General features: G+C 35.0%; 1 protein-coding gene across 1 annotated transcript; it reads left to right on the forward strand.

Moving 5' to 3' along the window:
* Nucleotides 1-19177: 19177 nt before the first annotated feature.
* Nucleotides 19178-20119, forward strand: LOC308649327 (olfactory receptor 12D3-like; the record flags this gene model as incomplete). The annotated part of the gene is made up of 1 exon (XM_081294943.1): nucleotides 19178-20119. The coding sequence occupies one exon, from the start codon at nucleotides 19178-19180 to the stop codon at nucleotides 20117-20119; it is 942 nt and encodes a 313-aa protein (XP_081151069.1).
* Nucleotides 20120-20545: the final 426 nt, after the last annotated feature.

Here is a 20545-nt window from a genome sequence, read left to right on the forward strand (position 1 = left end):
AAACTCCAGGATGTAAAGACACAAAAATCAGTTTGTAGAAATCCTATGATCATGCCAATAGATGCAGGAAAAAGCATTTGACAAAATTCAATATCTTTCAAGATAAAAACGCTCAACGAACTAGGAATTGAAAAAAATATATAATGTAAAATAAAATATACTGTACCAATTTGGGGAGGTTGGGGAGTAAATGGAACTTGTACATTGTTGGTGGAAGTGTTAATTAATACACCACTTTGACATTATCTAGTCAAAGTGAACAATTAAAAAAAATTCTCTCTCTCTCTCTCTCTCTCTCTTTAAAAAAAATTTAAAAAGAGACTTACTGTCATTTTATGCTGACAAAATATGCATAAGAGAGTTACCTAAGTTAACTTATCAATACTTCCCTGTCTATCAATATTAAATCTTCTGTCTCATCTCTGAAGCTTCCTCTGTGAGTGAGAAAGAGCAGAAAAATTTCTGGTTGTACATAATCCCAGATGCCCTTGCTCAAATAAAAAGAATAAAATATCCCCCAATAAGGCAAATTGTTAGATAATGATGTTTTATATTAGGCCTTCTCACTTTTAAATAATCTACAGACATCCACTGCCTATAATACTATCAAATGTGAGCCCTAAAAAGCAAAAGGAATCATTCTCAGATAAATTTAAACTTCTGAAGTTATTATCCAAATCCTACCTTCACAAGGTGTAGGATTTCCTTTTATGATAAGAAAATGTATTTGTCATAACCATGTCAGTCATGTTGCTGGTCATTAGAGTAGTAACACTAAGATTTATTTACATATACACATTCCATACACATTGATTCACATACAAATATTTATTTATTCATAAAACTCTTATATGAAGTACTGCAAAAAGAATATGCATACATTTCTAGAAAAGAGGATAAGAAGAACTTAAAGTAGCTAAGGTCAGTATGTCATTAAGGAAAATCCCCCACCTAGGATATTTAGCTATGCTTCTTGTAGATGAAAAAAAGAAACTATAATTAGATAAAACCTACAAGTCCCCAAAGTCTGAGAGAATGCTTGGGTGTGTTTTGCATTTCTCCCTAACTTGGGTCCCTTGCCAGCAACCTTTTTATTGCCCACTTAAATTCTTTGTTTCTCAAGGATTAAGTGAGAGTGTCACCACAGTATAGAAAAGGGTAAGGAATTTTCTGTGATTCTGTGTGTACTTGCTCTTGGGTTGTATATACACAGAAATTATAGTCCCAAATAACAAAACCAAAATAATCAGGTGAGATCCACAGATCCCAAATGCTTTCCTCCTGCCTTCAGTGGATTTTATCCTCGGCATACTCCTAACAATGCAGCCATAGGAGACCAGGATAAACCCCAGAGGTATAACCACATAGAGGACGGTAGCTATGGAGAGCTCATTTTCAAAGAAGGTTGTGTCCACACAAGCAATTTTAATCAGTGCAGGCTCCTCACACATAAAATCATCCACTCTGTGGTGGCTGCAGAGAGGCAGCTGGAAAACAAGGGTGGTACGCACTGTGCACTCCACAAAACCACTGGTCTAGGCCACAAGCTGCCAGTTGCTGGAGAAGCTTTGGGTGCATGATAACACCATAGTGGAGTGGTTGACAGATAGAATTGAAACAGTCATAGGTCATAACAGTAAGGAGGACACACTCTGTGGAGCCCAATTCCAGAGCAATGTATAACTGGATCACACAACCAGTGTAACTAATGGTCTTCTCAGGGCCCTTGAGATTCCAAAGCATCTCTGGGACAATACTGATAGTAAAACAGAGGTCCAGAAGGAGAGATTGGAAAGGAAGAAATACATGGGTGTGTGGAGTTTGGGATTCAAGTATGAAACAAGTATGATCACTGTGTTCCCCAGCAGTGTCAAAATGTAGATAACAGAGATGACCAGAAATAGAACCATTGCAACTGGGGCTGGTCAGAGAATCCCAGTAAGATAAAGCCTACTGGGTTGCTAAAATTGAACCCCTTCATTGTTCCTTAATTGAGACTCATCTTTCTTGATCATTTGTATTTCGTTCCTGGTGGAAGAAAAATATCCTATACTGTAACAAATAGAAAAAATAACAAGCATTTCAATACTGGAATTATATATAGAGGTCATATAGCAAAACTGATTTGAGACATATGTGAGCTATCTGAAAATAAGCACATCAATATGGAAACTATGAAAAAGCAAAAAGTTGAAAATAAAATGATTTCTACATGCATAGATACATGATAGTTATACAATAGATAAAATAGATACATAAATTAAAAAATGCATAGACTAGATAGGACTTAGAGAACATATACTAGCTGAGATACAGTAAGATTAATTATAATAATTATAATATTAAGCAGGAATGGTTAGATATGACTATCCTTCATATTCATTGCTTTTTTATGAAGCAAGGAACTACTAAAGGTAGAATCAACCAGCAGTAAAACTAAGGAAAGCTTCTGTGATTTCTCTATTGGAGACATCAGTCTGATTTACAAATATTGCTCTGTAGAAAAATCTAATTCATACTTTTTTAATAAGCAACCATCACCCTTGATGACTCTTAGGCCCACAAGCTTTAAGATGCTTTTATTGTAAAAGTACACAAAGAAAACCACCTTTTTAAAAGTAAATTATATAGACTGTATAATTCAAACTATTAAATTGCAAAGATTAAGAATTGTGGTTATGAAAATCTACTTCTGATTGGTCAAGTTTAGTCTCCAAAAAGACTACAGCATTGATTAAATATGAGAGTTAAATATAAAAAGCTTCCTTTAAAAAATCTTCCCTAGTGAAATTTTCTGATTGCTTTCAAACAACCTAATTAGGAAACAAATACATCCAAGAACCTTTGGCCATTATGCTCAGATTCAGATAATTATATAGACCAGTTTAAGAAGAATATGTGCCTAATTTTCTTTGGCATCCATGGTAGTAATTGCATACTTAAATTTGGAGAAGATGAAACTATTTCATATTTTGAGTAATTAGTTCTTCTTCCAGAATTATAACAATAAGAAGAAAATTGACATTGATCACATTGTTTAGCATCTCACTATCTGGCCAAGTATTGTGGTAGTAAAATAAAAATCCTGAATGATTTGATGTGCCTGAAGTGACCTTGATTTTGTTGGCATAGTCTTTCCTACTGTTGGATAACTTGAACTATGCTGTGTTGAAGTATTTGATGTCTACTGGAAGAACAAATAGATGAGTGGTCACATTTTATTAATATAACTCTACATAGTCTCAATTTGTTCCTTTTGTATTTATTTATTTGTCTCTGAATAGATATTTTCCAGGAAAACTCCACTATGAAACTCCTTCCTCCCCCTTTCACATTCCTGCTAATAAAGATGAGGATAAGAGGATTTTTGTCTGAGAAAGAGAAGACATTAGTCAATTTTTATGGCTAAAAAATAGTAAATGATTATGTTTGCTAAATAAGATAAAATTCCCTTTATGTTTTCCATAACATGAAAAGAAATCCTACCTTCGGGGCTGGTGCTGTAGCTCAGTGGTAGAGTGCTTGCCTAGCATGCATGAGGCACTGGGTTGAATCCTCAGAACCAAATAAAAATACACAAATAAAATAAGGGCATTCTGCTCATCTACAACTACAGAAAGAAAGAAAGAGAGAAAGAGAGAAAGAAAGAAAGAGAAAGAAAGAAAGAAAGAAAGAAAGAAAGAAAGAAAGAAAGAAAGAAAGAAAGAAAGAAAGAAAGAAAGAAAGAAAGAAAGAAAACAAAGCCCTACCTTCCAGGAAGAATGATGACCTAGCCGTAGAGGCTCCTGTGGTTTTGATGGAAAGGTCGTCCATGAACACAGTTCCAGGAGAGGTAGTGGAGGTACCCTGTGAGGGAAACTTGTTAGCACCAACTCTCTCCTGCAATCTCTTGGCTCAAACCATCCTCAGGTAGATGTTGTTTAGCTTGTTTATTCAGTCACCATCTCTGGAGCTATTCTTCCCAGGCAATTTCCAATTGCTATATCAGAGAGGGAGACAGATCTCTGGAAAGAAGAACTGCAGAGATTTGTGCCTCTGTTTCTTTTAGAAAACAATCTATTGTACTAAGAAAAAAAATACAAATAAAGCTATCCAAAATGGAGAGGGAGTGTAATTAAAATTATTGGCAGTGATGACTTCCTTCATTTCTACTCATAATGAGCTTTGCAAAACATGTTAACATCATTCACCTACTTCCTATCACCTATGCTACTAAATGTATAAAATTATTTTGATAATTTCTTAAAAGTGTTTTTAGTGAATATATGTTTTATAAAATGTGTGTGCAGAAATGTGTATATCTGTATAAACATTCATGAAGTTAAAATTCATTTTCTAACTGGGCTCAGTGGGATGCACTTATAATCCCAGCAATTTTGGAGGCTTAGGCAGAAGTACTGCAAGTCTGAGGCTATATTCCACAATTCAGTGAGACCAGGGCTTAAAAGAAAAAGTAAAAATGATTGGGGTTTAGTTCACTGGTAGAGCATCCCTGTGTACCAAATGAAATACAATTATTTGTAATCTAAGAACTGCCACAACATATTTCTGAGAAGAGGGGAATGGACTCTGACATCCAGCATAAAAGAAGGGAGAGATTAACTCTTTTAAGTAATGGTTCAAAATATAGTCTTCATATCACCATAAATAATGCTTTTAATATAGAATTGTTATCACTTAATACTTAATTCTTTTTAGTATCAACTTTAAGTCCAAAGTCTTATCTAAGTACTGGTTAAATTATGAATGAGTGAGACTCAAGTTGTGATTATCCTGAGACAAAATTTCTTCTTGTTAATCTGTGAAAGCCAACACATTATGTGATTCCATTATGTGGGTGTGAACTGAAATTCAATAGTGGAACTAGCAGTGGATAGACATTCCTGTACCAATGGAGAAAGTATAAGGAAAAAAGGGATGGTAGTCCCCAGATAATTCTAAAAGCTAACAAGACAAATTTGGTTTGATTCTAAGGTTCAAGAATAATTCTTTTTAACATGATGCACTGGGCTCCAGGCAACAAGGCTGCAGTGCTGCCTCCTCAGCTCTGGGCAGTGCTTTGTTCCTGAGTGTCTGAGCCTCAGCAGCCTGGTCTGTCTAAATCTAAATCTAGATGTGGTCACCCTCTGTGAATACCAGGACAGCCTTTGGCCAGCCAGTCTGTGCACTTTGGGGCTGGAGTGGGAGGAACAGTCCTGCTACTCTGTGAATAATCTTTGGAGTTCACTCTTTGCTTTTCTTGAATGATAGCACATATTTACAGTCAAATAGCTCTGTTTCCCCTATGCTAGAGAATCCCAGAAGTCTGATAGTCTTCCTTAATTTTGACCTATTTGTGTCCTTTAAATCCAAGTTGATAGTGTTTCAGCTGGTATAATTCAATTTCTTTTTTAATTTTTTTTTATTCACTCTTTTTAGTTTCACATATCATTAAGATTTACTTAATTATATATAACTTTAGAATTAATTTGAAATACGTACAAAAGCATGGAATGTAATTAGCTCTAATTCAGTCCCCAGTACTCTCCTCCCCCCTTCACCCAATCCCTTCCTGTACTCTATTGATATTTCTGTTATTTAGTTTAAGGATTTTTTCATTAGTGTTTTGTGGATGTACATGATGGTGAGATTCAGTGATATATATATATATATATATATATATATATATATATATATATATATATATATATGAAAGTTAGGTCAGATTTATTCCGCTGCTCTTTTCTTATCTGGTCCCTTCTCCCTTACACACAATTCCCTCCATCTAGTTCACCAATTTTCTTTTATTTTGATGTAATCCTGCCCCCTGTTCCCTTTCTTTCCATCTCTCTTATCCATTATTTTTGACTAGAATCTGCATATTAGGGAAAGCATTCAACCTTAATTTTCTGAGTTTTGCTTATTTCACTTAGCATGATAGTCTCCAGTTCTATATATTTACCAGCAAATGCCATAATTTCAATTTTTTCACTGAAGAAAAATTCCATTGTGTATATATACTACATTTTCTTAGTCCATTCATCTGTTAATGGGAAACTAGGGTGGTTCCATGGCTTAGTTATTGTGAATTGTGCTGCTATAAATATGGATGTGGCTACATCCTTATAGTATGTCAATTTTAGATCTTTTGGATATATACTGAGGAGTGAGATTGCTGGGTCATATGGTGGTTTCATTCATAGTTCTTTGAGAAATCTCCATACTGCTTTCCAAAGTGGTTGCACTAATTTTCAGTTCCCCCATCCTCACCAACACTTATTTGTATTCTTGATAATTGTCATTCTGATGGGTGTGAACTGAGATCTCAATGTAGTTTTGATTTGCATTTCCCTAATTGATAGAGATGTTGAAACATTTTTTTTCATTTATTTGTTGGCCACTTGTATTTTTTGTTTTGAGAATTGTTTGTTTAGTTCCTTTTCCTATTTGTTAATTGGGTTATTTGGTTTATCAGTGTTAAGTTTTTTGAGTTTTATATATATTCTAGATATATCTGAGGAGCAGGTGGCAAAGATTTCCTCCAATTCTGTAGGCTTTTTCTTCATGATCTTGTTTTTTGCTGTGCAGAAGTTTTTTCATTTGATGTTAACCCACTTATTGATTTTTTGGTTTTATTTCTTGTGCATTAGGAGTCTAGTTAAGAAAGATGTTTTCTGTGCCAACAGGTTACTGTGTTGGACCTACATTTTATTTTAGCAGTTGCAGTTTCTGGTCTCTTTCCTAGGGCTTTGATCCAGTGTGAGTTGACTTTGTGAAGGATGAGCAATAGAGGTCACATTTTGTTCTTCTACATGTGGATTTCCCCACCCTTCTTGGGTTTGAGGGTCAGAGTCTCATGCATGAGTGTGTCGTGCTACAGCCCCATTGGTGAAGCTATGCTCACCTGTTCCTTTGTAATATAACCCTTTGCCTTGTTTAGAATAGAATCTTCAATGGAAGTACCTTGTGTGTGTCCCCCTCTCTAACTGTGCCCTTGGGTGTGGCCTACCCAGGTGTCAGTCAACCTACTGACAGTAGACAGAATGAAGATAGACTCAGCTCCCTGAAACCTGACCCCTTGCCTCATTTGAATAGCTTCTCCTCAATAAAAGGGCTCAGCGTGTGCTCTTTTGCAGACCCTTCAGGTCAGAGGAGCCATCAAAGTAACCCCAAAGAAAAAGGTACTTGTTATTTTACACAGCCCAGTTAGCCCAGTTCAACTGGAGTAATCCCTGAACCTTTTAGTTGCAAGAACAGAAACCTGGCATAGTATCTTAAAAAAAATGTTGCTAGGAAAATTGGAAATCCATATATAGCAGAACAAAATGTAACCCCTGTCTCTCATCCTGAACAAAATTCAAAGGGGATCAATGACCTAGGTGTAATGAAAATGAAAAGGAGACACAGAGACAAGATGTAGAGGCATGAAAGATGGCAGAATTTCAGAATGGCCAAACTACCAGCTTTATTTATATCAATAGGTTACATTAGGTCACTGGCATCAGTAGCACATTATTGTTCATTGTGTCTTTAAGCAGGTTATACAGTTAGCAACATTATGCAGCTTATTCCTCAGTTACATACTGTAGTTGCAATGTGCAATGTTAGGAGCTTAGTGTAGCTCTCAAGAAAGTTCATTGTTAGTGTTATGTGGACATATTCAGGTACACTGGAGCTTGGTGAAACATTGTGATTGCCTAACAAGATAGTTTCTTTATTCCCAGGAGCTCTGTGCCTGAGATCAAGGCCAAGGCTGATAAGACTCGAACACAGAGTCTCCTCAAGCAAGGCATTGCTACAACAGTCAGGCATCCTGTGTCTTTGCACAGAAACTTTCTAGCCACCAAGAATGCCTTAGTCATGAAGTTACCAGAAACCCCATTCCCAAACACAGAACCCTTACACCTAGGCTTTAATTTAGAGAATCTGCACCTACTATAGAAAATGTAGGCCCAGATCTCCATCTTGTCAGTCTAGGAATTGACTTCCTCATGAAGACTCCCAAAGCTCAAGAAATAAAATCAAGAATCAATAAATGGGATGGTATCAAACTTTCTTCACAGTAAAGGAAACAGTTAAGAACATAAAAAGAGAGCATATAGAAAGAGAAAAATCTTTGCTACCTGCAACACAGAGCATCAGTTTCCAAGTTGTACAACGAATTCAAAAAAAGTGTAACACCAAACAAATAAAAGTACCCCCCCACCAAATAACCTAATCATTAAATGGGCAGAAAAACGGAACAGGCACTTCATAGAAAAAGGAATACAAGTGGTCAAGAAATATATGAAAAAATTCTCAATATCTCTAACAATTAGAGAAATGCAAGTGAAAACTACTCTGAGATTTCATCTCACTTCAGTCAGAATGGCAATTATTAAAAATACAAGTAATAATAATTGTTGGTGAGGATGTGGTGGGAAAAGTTACACTCATACTTGAATGTGGGGTTAGAAATTGGTGCAATCTGTAAAGCAATATGGCGATTCCTCAGAAAATTTGAATACTGGAACCAATATTTGACACCTTTATCCCATGTCTTTGGTACATACCTAAAGATGTAAAATCAGCATGCTACAGTGATGTAGCCGCATAAATATTTATAACAGCTCAATTCACAATAGCTAAGCTATGGAAACAAAATAGGTGTCCTTTAACACATTAATGGATAAATGCAATGTGATATATATATATATATATATATATATATATATATACACACACACACACACACACACACACACACACACACATACATACAAAATGGGATATTACTCATCCATAAAGAGGAATGAAATATAACATTTGCTGATAAATGAATGGAACTGGAGACTGTCATGCTAAGCAAAATAAGCCCGTCTCCTAAAACCAAAGGTCTAATAATCTCTCTGATATGTGGATGAGGAGAGGAGGATAGAAGTTTATGTATTAGAGAAAGGGGATTGAAGTGAAGTGAAGGGTAATAAGAATAGGAAAGACAGTAGAATGAATTGGATATAACTTTCCTATGTTCATATATGAATACACAGCCAGTAAAACTGGCCTTTAAGGGAAAGTTCTTACTAAGCCCCCAATTCTTTATCAAAAACTCCTAGGGCCAAATATATATATTTTTTATTACTTTGGTACTGGGTACTGAGCCCAGAGTGCCTTAACCACTGAGCCACATCCCAATCCCCTTTTTTATGTTTTATTTTGAGACAGGGTCTTGCTAAGTCCTTATGGCCTTACTAAATTGTTGAGGTTGATCTCCAACTTGCAATTCTTTTGCCTCAACCTCCTGAATAATATACAAGTAATAATATCTGGCCCAGATACACTTTAGAATTTGGAAACATTTGTGTTTTAGAGAGAAAACAAATTGCTTTTATACCCAGAGGTAACTGGAGTTGTAAAATATAAAGATTTATTAGTAAAATTTATAAGTAAATTGGATAATTCTGAAATCAATTTTTGTATTTATGCATGTAATAAAATTGTAAAATGAAGTATAATATCTAAAGTAGACATTGATAAATATGGGCTCTATTTTTAAGGAAATCTTTCAGTAAAATTCTAAACATACATAGATTTGAACATGTCAAATACTTGTACATTGAGTAAATACAGATTAATACTGTTTTTTTGAGAAGTGTATATTAATATTGACTTTGCTGGACATTTGATGATGATCCACAGAATTACAGAATTAAAGAATAGCTCTAAAATATACATATATTCATTTAAAACAATATTCAGTATAAGAACCTAAAAAGTAAAGTAAAATAGGTCAAAATCCTTAATTACATACTACAGATATAAGCAATTTTATTTTTTTTCTGTTACAGTAATAAATTGATGATCTGTCTTTACTGTTTTTCAATCTCTATTCTTTCTTCTCTTTCAGAATTCTGAACATGAGTATTATAATCCATTTTATATTTTTATGCTCATTTTTGAAATAAAATGTTTCATATATAACATTCTTCATTTAATTTTTATATAGTTAATTAAACTGATGACCTTTAACTATAACCATTATACTAAGCCTTATTCCTTTTCAATTTCTTTGACACTGTTTCTAAATGGCATCAGGATCCCAACCCAGGAACTCCTGGGACCAAATTCTGAAGGAGTTGCTTGCTCCTTTTGAAAGAATAGTCAACTCATTTACCCAAGCTTTATTTTCCCATCTCTAAAGTGTAGATAATAATTTTCTTCAATGTCTGAAGTAGGATCAGTTGATATGATGCAAGTAAGCATTTTTGTGTAACTGCTGAGCTAACTCAAGAAAAATTAGGGTGGTAAAATGATTGCTGTTAGACTGCTAATGTTTTGTCATTTATTTTAGGTATTTATCTTTTAAAAATATTTTCTCATATTTTATGATTTTTTTTTCTCTTATAAACAGAGTTTAACTTTTAATTCTATGATTTCCTGTTGTTTTTAAAATTGCATTTTCAACATAGTATTTAATACAATTATGTTTTCTAGAAATCTTACTTTTAAAGGACTGATTTAGGGAAAATGAAAATTAAGATTTGCAGACTGTGCATTTTGCCTACTTTTATGTATGCCACAAAATTTTCTATAAAAGAACTCTATGACAATGCCTTAAATAAATGGGAGGTAATTTCTTGTTATTCAATAAAAAATAAATTTTATAAAAACACAATACTATTTAAAATATTCTAGCTTTAAAACATGTGACTTTATGGTATGAACACTTACTTCCACACCATTTCCATGCTACTCCTCTCCTTTCAATCTCTTTTCCCTGTTTGACATTTTATTCCAGATGAATTATTCAATTATGTCAAATTACAGAAAAATTTATTGACATTTTAAAACTTAACATAAAAAATTTTAATCCACTCAAGTTTTTTAATAATTAAATTAACTTGAATTATTACATTGGTGACCTAAAGATGTTGTTATACTTATACCTATGTATTTGTCTTTTAATTTTTTAAAAATTTGTTCTAGTTAGTTATACATGATAGCAGAATGCATTTCAATTCATTGTACACAAGTGTAGTACAACTTTTCATTTCTTTGGTTGTACACAATGTAGTTGCACCACATGTGCAATCATACATGTACCTAGGGTAATGATGTTCATCTCATTCCACCATTGTTCCTGCCCCCATGTTCTCTCCTCTTCTCTCCTTCCCCTTTGCAAAATCAAAGTTCCTCCATGTACCCCCACCCCCATTACGCATCAGCACCCACTTATCAGAAAGAACCTTCAGCCTTTGGCTTTTGGGGGGTTTGGCTTACTTTGTTTAGCATGATATTCTCCAACTCCATCTATTTACCTGCAAATGCCATAATTATATTCTCTTTTAATGCTGAGTAATATTCAATTGTGTATATGTACCAAAGTTTCTTTATCCTTTTATCTGTTGAAGGACATCTAAGTTGGTTCCACAGTTTATTGCGAATTGACCTGCTATGAATATTGATGTGACTGCGTCACTATAGTATGCTGATTAAGTCCTTTGGGTATAGACTGAGAAGTGGGATAGCTGGGTCAAATGGGGTTCCATTCCAAGTTTTCTAAGGAATCTCCATACTGCTTTACATAGTGGTTGCACCAATTTGCAGTCCCCCCAGCATCCTCACCAACACTTATTATTGCTTGTACTCTTGATAAATGCCATTCTGACTGGAGTGAGATGAAAATGTAGTTTTAATTTGCGTTTAATTTACATGAACATTTTTTCATATATTTTCATATATTTTCTTATATTTGCATGAACATTTTTTCATATATTTGTTGATCAATTGTATATCTTCTTCTGAGAAGTGTCTGTTCAGTTCCTTAGCCCACTTACTGATTGGGTTATCTATATTTTTAGCGTTAAGTATTTTGAGTACTTTTATATATCCTGGAGATTAGTGCTCTATCTGATGTGTGTGCAGTAAGATGTTCTCCCACTCTTTGGGTACACTCTTCACGTTATTGATTGTTTCCTCTGCTGAGAAGAAGATTTTTTGGTTTGAATCCATCTCATGTATTAATTTGTGGTTTTATTTCTTGCATTTTAGGAGTATGGTTAAGGAAGTCAGAACTTAATCTGACATGATGAAGATTTGGGCCTACTTTTTTTGTATTAGGTGCAGGGTCTCTGATCTAATTCCTAGGTCTTTGATCCTCTTTGATTTGAGTTTTGTGTATGGTGAGACATAGGTGTTTAATTTCATTTTGCTGCATATGGATTTTCAGTTTTCCCAGCACCTGGTTAAGAGTGCTATCTTTTATCCAATGTATGTTTTCAGTACCTTTGTCTAGTGTGAGATAACTATATTTATGTGGGTGTGTCTCTGTGTCTTCTATTCTGTACCCTTGCTGGGTCACCTCTTTCTTTTCTCCTATTAACAGCCAACTTCTCCTACTCTATAAGTACCTCTTCTGCCTCTCTCCTGCCTCTGCAACAAGATAGTGGCTATTAGCACTCCTAGCAGGGATACCTGTGGTGTAACTAAGCCTACAGGGACCTTGGTGATGATCTTCTGGGTCCTGGCTATTGTCCCTAGATGCAAGTGGCCACATCTATAGTTGGTGGCAGGGTGGAGACAAACCTGTAAATGTTGAGTTTCCAGTCACTGGGCAGTGTCCCAAGATAAAATCTGCTGCAACTAAAGGTGGTGGTGGTGGCAGCAGTGGGGGTAACTTAAGATGGTCACCCAAGAATGTAGTGACCACTTTTAGAGATGAGACTGAATGCACAAGCTGAATGATTGCTTTGGGCAGCCTGTTTGGAGATGCAGTGCTGGAGTGTGTGGCATGACCCTCAGCCCGTGGGCCATCCTGTGCCTGGGCTTGGGCTCCATGCTGGTTGGTGGTGCTGTCCTTCCTGGTCCTGCCTGGTCTCTGTACAAATTGATGGGACTGTCCTGGGCCTGCCTGGTTTCCACAGGGTTGGGCAAGATTGTACTAAGCCTGCTTTGGCTCAGAGGGGATTGGTGGGGCTATCTGGGCCTGACTGGGCTCCGTGGAGGTGTTCCAGGCTGTCCTAGGCCCACCTGGTCTCCAAGGGGGTTGGCAAGACTGTCCTAGGCCATCCTGGGCTTTCCTTGTTTTCCCACAGATTGACTGGACTGTCCTTGGCCTGCCTGGTCTTCTGTATTTGTTTTTAATTGCTATTATATATGGAATTCCTTTTTAATGTTTTTATTAGTGCATTGTAGTTATATATAATAGTGGGCTTCATTTTAACATGTAAATAGAATTCTTAATTTCCATTCAGAAGTTTTATGATCTCAGAGGCAGAAGTATCAATCATACTTTTATATGTGTGTGACATAACAAAAATCAATGCAAAGACATTCTCTTATTTTGTGTTACAATATTTTTATTCTTCATGAACCTCTTATCTTCCTTTCTTACCTATCTTCCCAAAACAGCAAAGTATCAGTATACAAGATCAACATACAAAAGTTAATAACTTTCCTATATACCAATAATAAATCTGCAAGAAAGAAATCAGGAAAATGATCACATTCACAACAATCTAAAAAGAAAAAAAGGTGAAGAAAGAAATTTCATAAAATATTAGAAGATGGAAAGGCCTCCTATGTCCTTGGATGGGGAAAATGAATGGTTATACTACCATTATTGTTACACAGATTCAATAAAATCCCCATCAAAATACCAATGACATTCTTCCAAGTATAGTTGAAAACAGTTATTGGATGAGAATTCTATAACATATATCTTTAAAAAAAATGTTTTGTAGTTGTAGATGGACACAATACCTTTATTTTATTTATGTATTTTTATATAGTGCTAAGGATCCAACCCAGTGCCTCACACATGTTTGGCAAGCATTCTACCACTGAGCCACAATCCCAGCCCCTATAACATCTATCTTTTTTTTGTTATTAGTTGTTCAAGACAATACAATGATCTTGACATATTTTATATCTATGTTAAAAATCAAGTGAATTTTTTTTTCTATTAGGTGCAGGGTCTCTGACAACAGTAACAAAAATAATGTGAAATTTGTATGACTATATGTAATCAGTGAATACATTCCTGGAAAACATATTATTGAAAAATTCATAAGCTTTGTAACAAAAATACCAATATCAGAAATTTCAACATGTCACATAACTATATTTCAAATTAGTGAGGAAATATATCATGTAATGGGTCAAATGATGATCCATCAAAATAATTACAATATTAGATTTCTGACTTACCAGTTTAACTAAAATGTACATGAGATGGTTAAATATATGAGGATTTCACTGCAAACAATGAATTTCATGGAATAGGGATAAACTATAGACAAATACTTTTTAAAAAAGGTATTCTTAAGGCAGATTAAAGGCCATAGTGATGTGTAATTTTTTTTACCCAGCTAATTAGAAAACAAAAATAATCACTGATTTAGAATGACTTCGGAGACTCTTATTCACTGACATGATGGGAAATAGATTTTTTAACTCCTTAAAATATAAAATCATGACTCATACTATGAAAAGTTTCTTATTAAATATATAATAATATATCCATATCATTAATTATAAAACATCTAATTATAAAATATTTTATTTCAGAAATTTATAATCTATGGTAAAATTATAAACAAATCTAATGTATATAAATGTAGAATATATTTAAATAACTTGGTCTACCCTTATAATGGAATATTTGTGAGACACTAATGTTATGGTTAATAAATTACTGACATCGAAAAAGTTTATATTTGTTAGTGAAAATAACTGGTTACAAAAGAGACAACTGCTATAAAATAATTATAAAATTATTTACCCAATTATGTAGCTAATTTTTAACACCAATGACAATGATTTCACCCACAGAACCCATAACAATGAACAGAAGGACCTATACAACTGAGAAATCTGAATATGGATAAGAGAATTTGTCTGACAGGAAAAACAAACAATGTTCCATGGAGAAATGCCTTCTTTTATGTGTCTCCCTTGAGAGAGCAAAGTTCTGGACACTAAGCAACTCCATGATAATTAGAAACTTGGAAATACAGATCCCAAAGTCTGGAGAGAATCCATATCCTGTATATTTTTCATTTATTCTAATCTGATTTTCTCAGGGAAAATTGCTCAAGCCATATTTTCTTTCACCTGGGTATTGGGCAGTGATGTTTACTCCAGGAGAGAAACTCAGTTATGCCAGAGTCATGTCAACAGGGATATTCTCTACATGTGGATGAATGTGAAAAAGAGAGAGTGATATCCTAGGGAATGTGAGTTACCCTCTACCTGTCTCATATCACCACATCTTTGTCCAGTAACTACTGTCATCACCAACTTAGTCAGCTATTTCTCTGACTGAGTCACTGTCTCTCCCTTCAGGAGTCCTTTTGGAGGTCTGTCCTCTGCATATTCACTAAAAATAATTGTGCTCATACCACAAGAACAATCAGAAAAAGGTGTAGGGGAGAATAAAGTTCTTGGTCTTTTTGCCAAAAGTAAAAGGATTTTCTTATAAGTAATACAGTAGAAGTTATAGACAACACTTTTAAAATTTAGGGTCTTTTATTATTATTTTTTTCTTGCTTTATAGCATTGGCTGGAACTTCTGGTACAGTATTTGTAGTGATGGTAACATGAATTTTTGTCTCATTCCTGATATGAAACTTTTCATATTTACACATTGAATCTGAACTTTTATTTTAGTGATTTTATAGTTCCTTTTTATTAGGTAAAGTAATTCCTCTTGTATTACTAGTTTGCATGGAATTATTTTTTTAAAATCATGATTGGGAATTGAACCTATGAAGTGTAGTAGCAATTATGATGTTCTTTTCTTTCTCTAATATGGCTATTGTGTTTATTAATATTTGAATATTAATTTAGTCTTTTATCCTGAAATATATTTCATTTGATTTTGATATAGTTTCTGTTTTATTAATACGTATATTGAGTATATATTCATATATACATTTATATAAATGTTCATATGTATATATATTTCAGAATTGAATTTGTTCATTTGCGTATGTATATATGTATTTCAAGATTTTTGCATTTATATTCATGAATCAGAATAGTCTGCAATTTTCCTTCTTAGTACATTCTTTCTCAAGTGTTAGTCAAAGTTATTCTTCCTTGTAGAGGAAATGGAGAAGGGCTCCCTTTTTCTTTCTTTGAAGGAATTTGTAGAGATTGTGATAGTTTCTTCCCTATTTATTAGAATTCACCAGCAAAATCTGGACTTGGTGTTTTCTTTTTGGAAAAATTTTAAATAACAACTTCAGCTTTCCATACAGGTTATCAAAATATTCAAATGTTTCTTTTACCTAGAGATTTTTTTAAACTATTTTTGGATTGAGATAATTCACAAAATTTCACCTAAACTGCTAAATTCATTGGTAAAAATTTCTTGTAATTATACCTTTTAATTTTGGACACTGATAGTGTATATAATATTACTTTTTAATTTGGCAATGTTCATCTTACTGAGTTTATCACTTTCAAATAACTGTTTTAGCTGTGTTGAATTTTTTCTATTGCACTTTTGTTTATTTTTGGTATTCACTCATTCATTTATTTAGCTTCTTGAAATAAAATTTAAATTTTAAATTTTATTTCATTTTTAATTAGTGCATGATAATTGTGTGTGTTTATGGGGTACACTCTGATATTTTGATATATGTATACATTGTATAATGATCAAATCAGAATAATTATCATATCATTCACCTCAAATGTATATATTTTTTAATCTGAAATTTTATAAACTTTATTTGCTCAAAGTATACAATACAGTATGATATATTTATACAAACACAGAGTATCTCTTATTTTAATTAGGATTCCAGTCTTGTGGTTGCACAGAATGGGGAGATTCATTGACTCTATTCATATTTGTATATAGGAATGTTATGTCAGATTCATTCTACTGCCTTCCCTTCATTCCGCTTTATTTAATGCACTAAACTTCTATTCTCTCCTCTTGTTGTCTGTTAGCATCCATATTAAAACGATATATATCAAATGTATATCTTTTTATTATTATTTTCTAATTCCATCATAGTCAAAGTACATTGTTTGAATGGTATAATCTTTTCAAGCTTTTTTTTTTTTTTGCTTGCTTGCTTTTTGAAAGACTCCATTTCATTATTTTTATTTTAATCCTTATTCTGATTCATGATGATCAAGGGAAGGGGCTTGCCAGTTCTTCCACTAACACAGATGAAAATATTAGCATTCTTGAATCAATTTTCGCTAAGTCATCTGCATATTGTTTAAACAGCGAGGTTGGAAGACTTCTTTGCTTCTAATCAGACAACTTTAATGTGTGGCCCTTCTAATCTGAAATTTCTTAAGTATTTCTTCATTTAGAGAAAAAGCCAAGGATTAAGGCGAGGAAGGGCATTGATTGCAGGCAGATCTCAGCCTTTCATCATTCTTTCATCAGAGGTTTGGCTCTGGTCAGGTAGGCATTCGAATCAAGCCAATTTTCCCTTGGAATCAGGTGGTTTCCAAGTCTACTCAGCGCTTCAAAGAAGTGGCTTCCAAGGAAATGCAGCGGTATCCCTGGGAGGAATTTCTGTGAAGTCAGTGTCTTTTTACATTTCCGTGATATTTTATTACTTTATCAAAATGTGCAATAGATCTATCCAGGTGCTGAACTAAAATGCTTGCTCCCTGCACCAGAATTCCATGCGAGGGCGGCAGAACCTGGTTTTCCAAGCTCCAGGGTCATTGTTAACAGTTCCCCAAAGGTGGGGCCTTTGTCCCCTCCTTGAGGGCCTGGGCCTGCACTGGGCTCACAGCCTCTCCACCATGGGCTCCATCGCGCCACTCTGATCCGCAGCACCCCACTTCCTTTGTCCCCAAGAATGCAGCCCCCAGCTTGGCGTCCACCCCACCATCCGCGCAGCCTGCGCCACCAGCCCCCCCACCCCCACCCCCACCCCGCTGCCCTCCTCACTGGAGGGCGCCCTTGCGGACCTCCTGAAGTGACCTCTTTTCAAGTTTTTGAAGATTTTTCTTTTTTAAGACAGCCTATGTTTGATATTGTTCAATGTGTGCTTGACAATCATGTGAATTCTTTTCTTGTTGAATTCATTGTTCTACATGTGTTCATCAACAAGTAAATTCTGTTGTTCAGATTTTTACATCCTTACTGGCTTTTTGGCTGGTTCTTCAAGTATAGAGATATGGTAAAACTTCTTATTATGATTGTGGATAGGACTTGTTCTTTTGTTGTTGTTGTTAAATTTGAACAATCAATTTCTTAGTTCCAGAGTTTCTTTTTCCTGTGAGTCAGGGGTGATTATTTTCTTTTACAAATGGCAGTTTCCTTTGGTGTTGTATTTCCCATGCCCTTTCTCTCCATTTCCGTCTGTGTTTCTGCCATTCCTTGTCTTATTTTTGCCAGTTCCTCTCCACACCCAACAGAACTTTCCATTAATTGTGGGGCTCTTTTCTTCTAGGTTAAAAAATTGGAGGCATTTTCAAAGTTTTTCTACTGTTAGAACCTCTCACTATTTTGAGGTTTCCTCTACTACACCCATGACCTAATTGCCATGCTGCAATCTTATGGATAATGATGCAAATTCTGCTGTTTTCCCCCCTTCTACTTAGACAATATTTGAATTTTGTGGGCTTTTATGTCCCTTAGTTTCACTGAAGGTTTAGGTTGTCAGAAAGGATGTATCTATCTCCTGTGAAAGTTTTGCACCTTAGAAGTGGAGAAATACCTACTAAATTATGGCTATATTACTGCTAGAACCTGCAATCACAAATTGAATAGCTATTTCCTTTGTATGTCTAAAAATTATCCAAACTCTAATTCTAATGCTATACACGAGATTACGATCAGGTCATATATATATATATATATATATATATATATATATATATATATTCCCTTTATCCATACCTGATCTATTCATAATATGATGCTTGTATTAGTCTAATGTCATTTTATGGATTACGAGGTATGTTGACCTTCCTTAATTGTGTTTTATGTAAACCAGCTTTACTATGTTTTTTCCAGTGCTGGTGATGAAACCCAGGATCTCTGGCATGCTAGGCAAGTGCTCTACCACTGAGCTACATCCCATCCCTTTGCTGATCTTAAACATTACTGATACTGTAGTTCACCCCTAGATTAATCCAAATAGTAAACTTGCTTAACTTAACCCACACAGTTTAAAATTAAGCATTAGAAAAAAAAAATAGCTAAGTATTTTTTTTTCATTTGTTCCCCAGAGTGATGGAGAATGTCACTACAGTAGATGAGTTTCTTTTACTCAGTCTGAGCAGTGTTCCAGAGCTGCAGCCAGTCTTCTTTGTGATGTTCTTAATTATTTACCTGATCTACTTGGTTGGAAATGGAGCAATATTAATGATTGTCATTTTGGAACCCAAACTTCACTCCCCTATGTATTTCTTTTTGGGAAAATTTTCTTGTCTGGATATTTGTTATTCTTTGGTGACACTGCCCAAGGTGCTTAAGAACCTGCTCTCCACTTGCAGGGCCATATCTTTCCTCGGCTGTATCACTCAGCTACACTTCTTCCACTTTCTTGGAAGCACTGAGGCCATCTTGCTGGCAGTGATGGCCTTTGACCATTTTGTGGCCATCTGCAACCCACTTCGCTACACTGTCATCATGAACATGCAGTTGTATGTCATGTTGGCAGCTGTGACCTGGTTCTTTAGCTTCTTCAATGCTCTGATGCATTCTGTCATGACTGCATGCCTGGACTTTTGCCATTCTCTGAAACTCAACCACTTCTTCTGTGATGTGAAACCTCTCTTGGTACTGGACTGTGGTAACACAGAACTCAACCAGTGGCTTCATTCTGTTGTCACAGGGAGCATATCCATGGGAGCTTTCTTTCTCACACTCCTCTCCTACTTCTACATTATTGGCTTCCTTGTGTTGAAGAACAGGTCCTGCAGGATACTCCATAAGGCTCTTTCCACTTGTGCCTCCCATTTTATGGTGGTGTGTCTCTTTTATGGACCTGTGGGTTTTACATATATCCGTCCTGCTTCAGCCGCATCCATGAGTGAGGACCGGACAGTGGCTGTCATATACAGTACAGTCACCCCAGTGCTGAATCCACTGATATACACCTTCAGGAATAAAGAAGTGATGTTGGCTCTGAAGAAAATATTTGGGAGTAAGCTATTTAAAGATTGTCATTAGCACCTACGGGACTAATGAGACTTATATCTGTTTTACATTAAGACTTCCATGACTTTACTATAATAAATGATTGTTTATTTGATTTCTGTTTTTCTCTCAGGAATTTGAGCATGCATTGTAGCATGCAATGTAGTAAGTTCAACAAACATAGGAATGAATGAACCAAATTCCACATCTCATAAAAGTTAAATTTCAATGTGGTGGAAGAATATAATGAACACACCCATAACTACACCTTACCAGGGTAATTAAGACCAATGGAGACTAAAATAAAGTAGGATGAAAAGGGAAAAATGACAGTAGGTACCTGATGTATAATAAAGAACTTGTCTGGTTTTATCTTTGGTTCCTAGTATAGAGCTTCTAAAACCCTAGGAATTTCCCAAGTGGCAGCAGTGTCTTGGGGTTATTCATGAACCACCTGGA

The sequence above is a fragment of the Spermophilus citellus genome (genome assembly GCF_964194105.1).
Source record: "Spermophilus citellus genome assembly, chromosome: 5".
Lineage (NCBI taxonomy): Eukaryota > Metazoa > Chordata > Mammalia > Rodentia > Sciuridae > Spermophilus > Spermophilus citellus.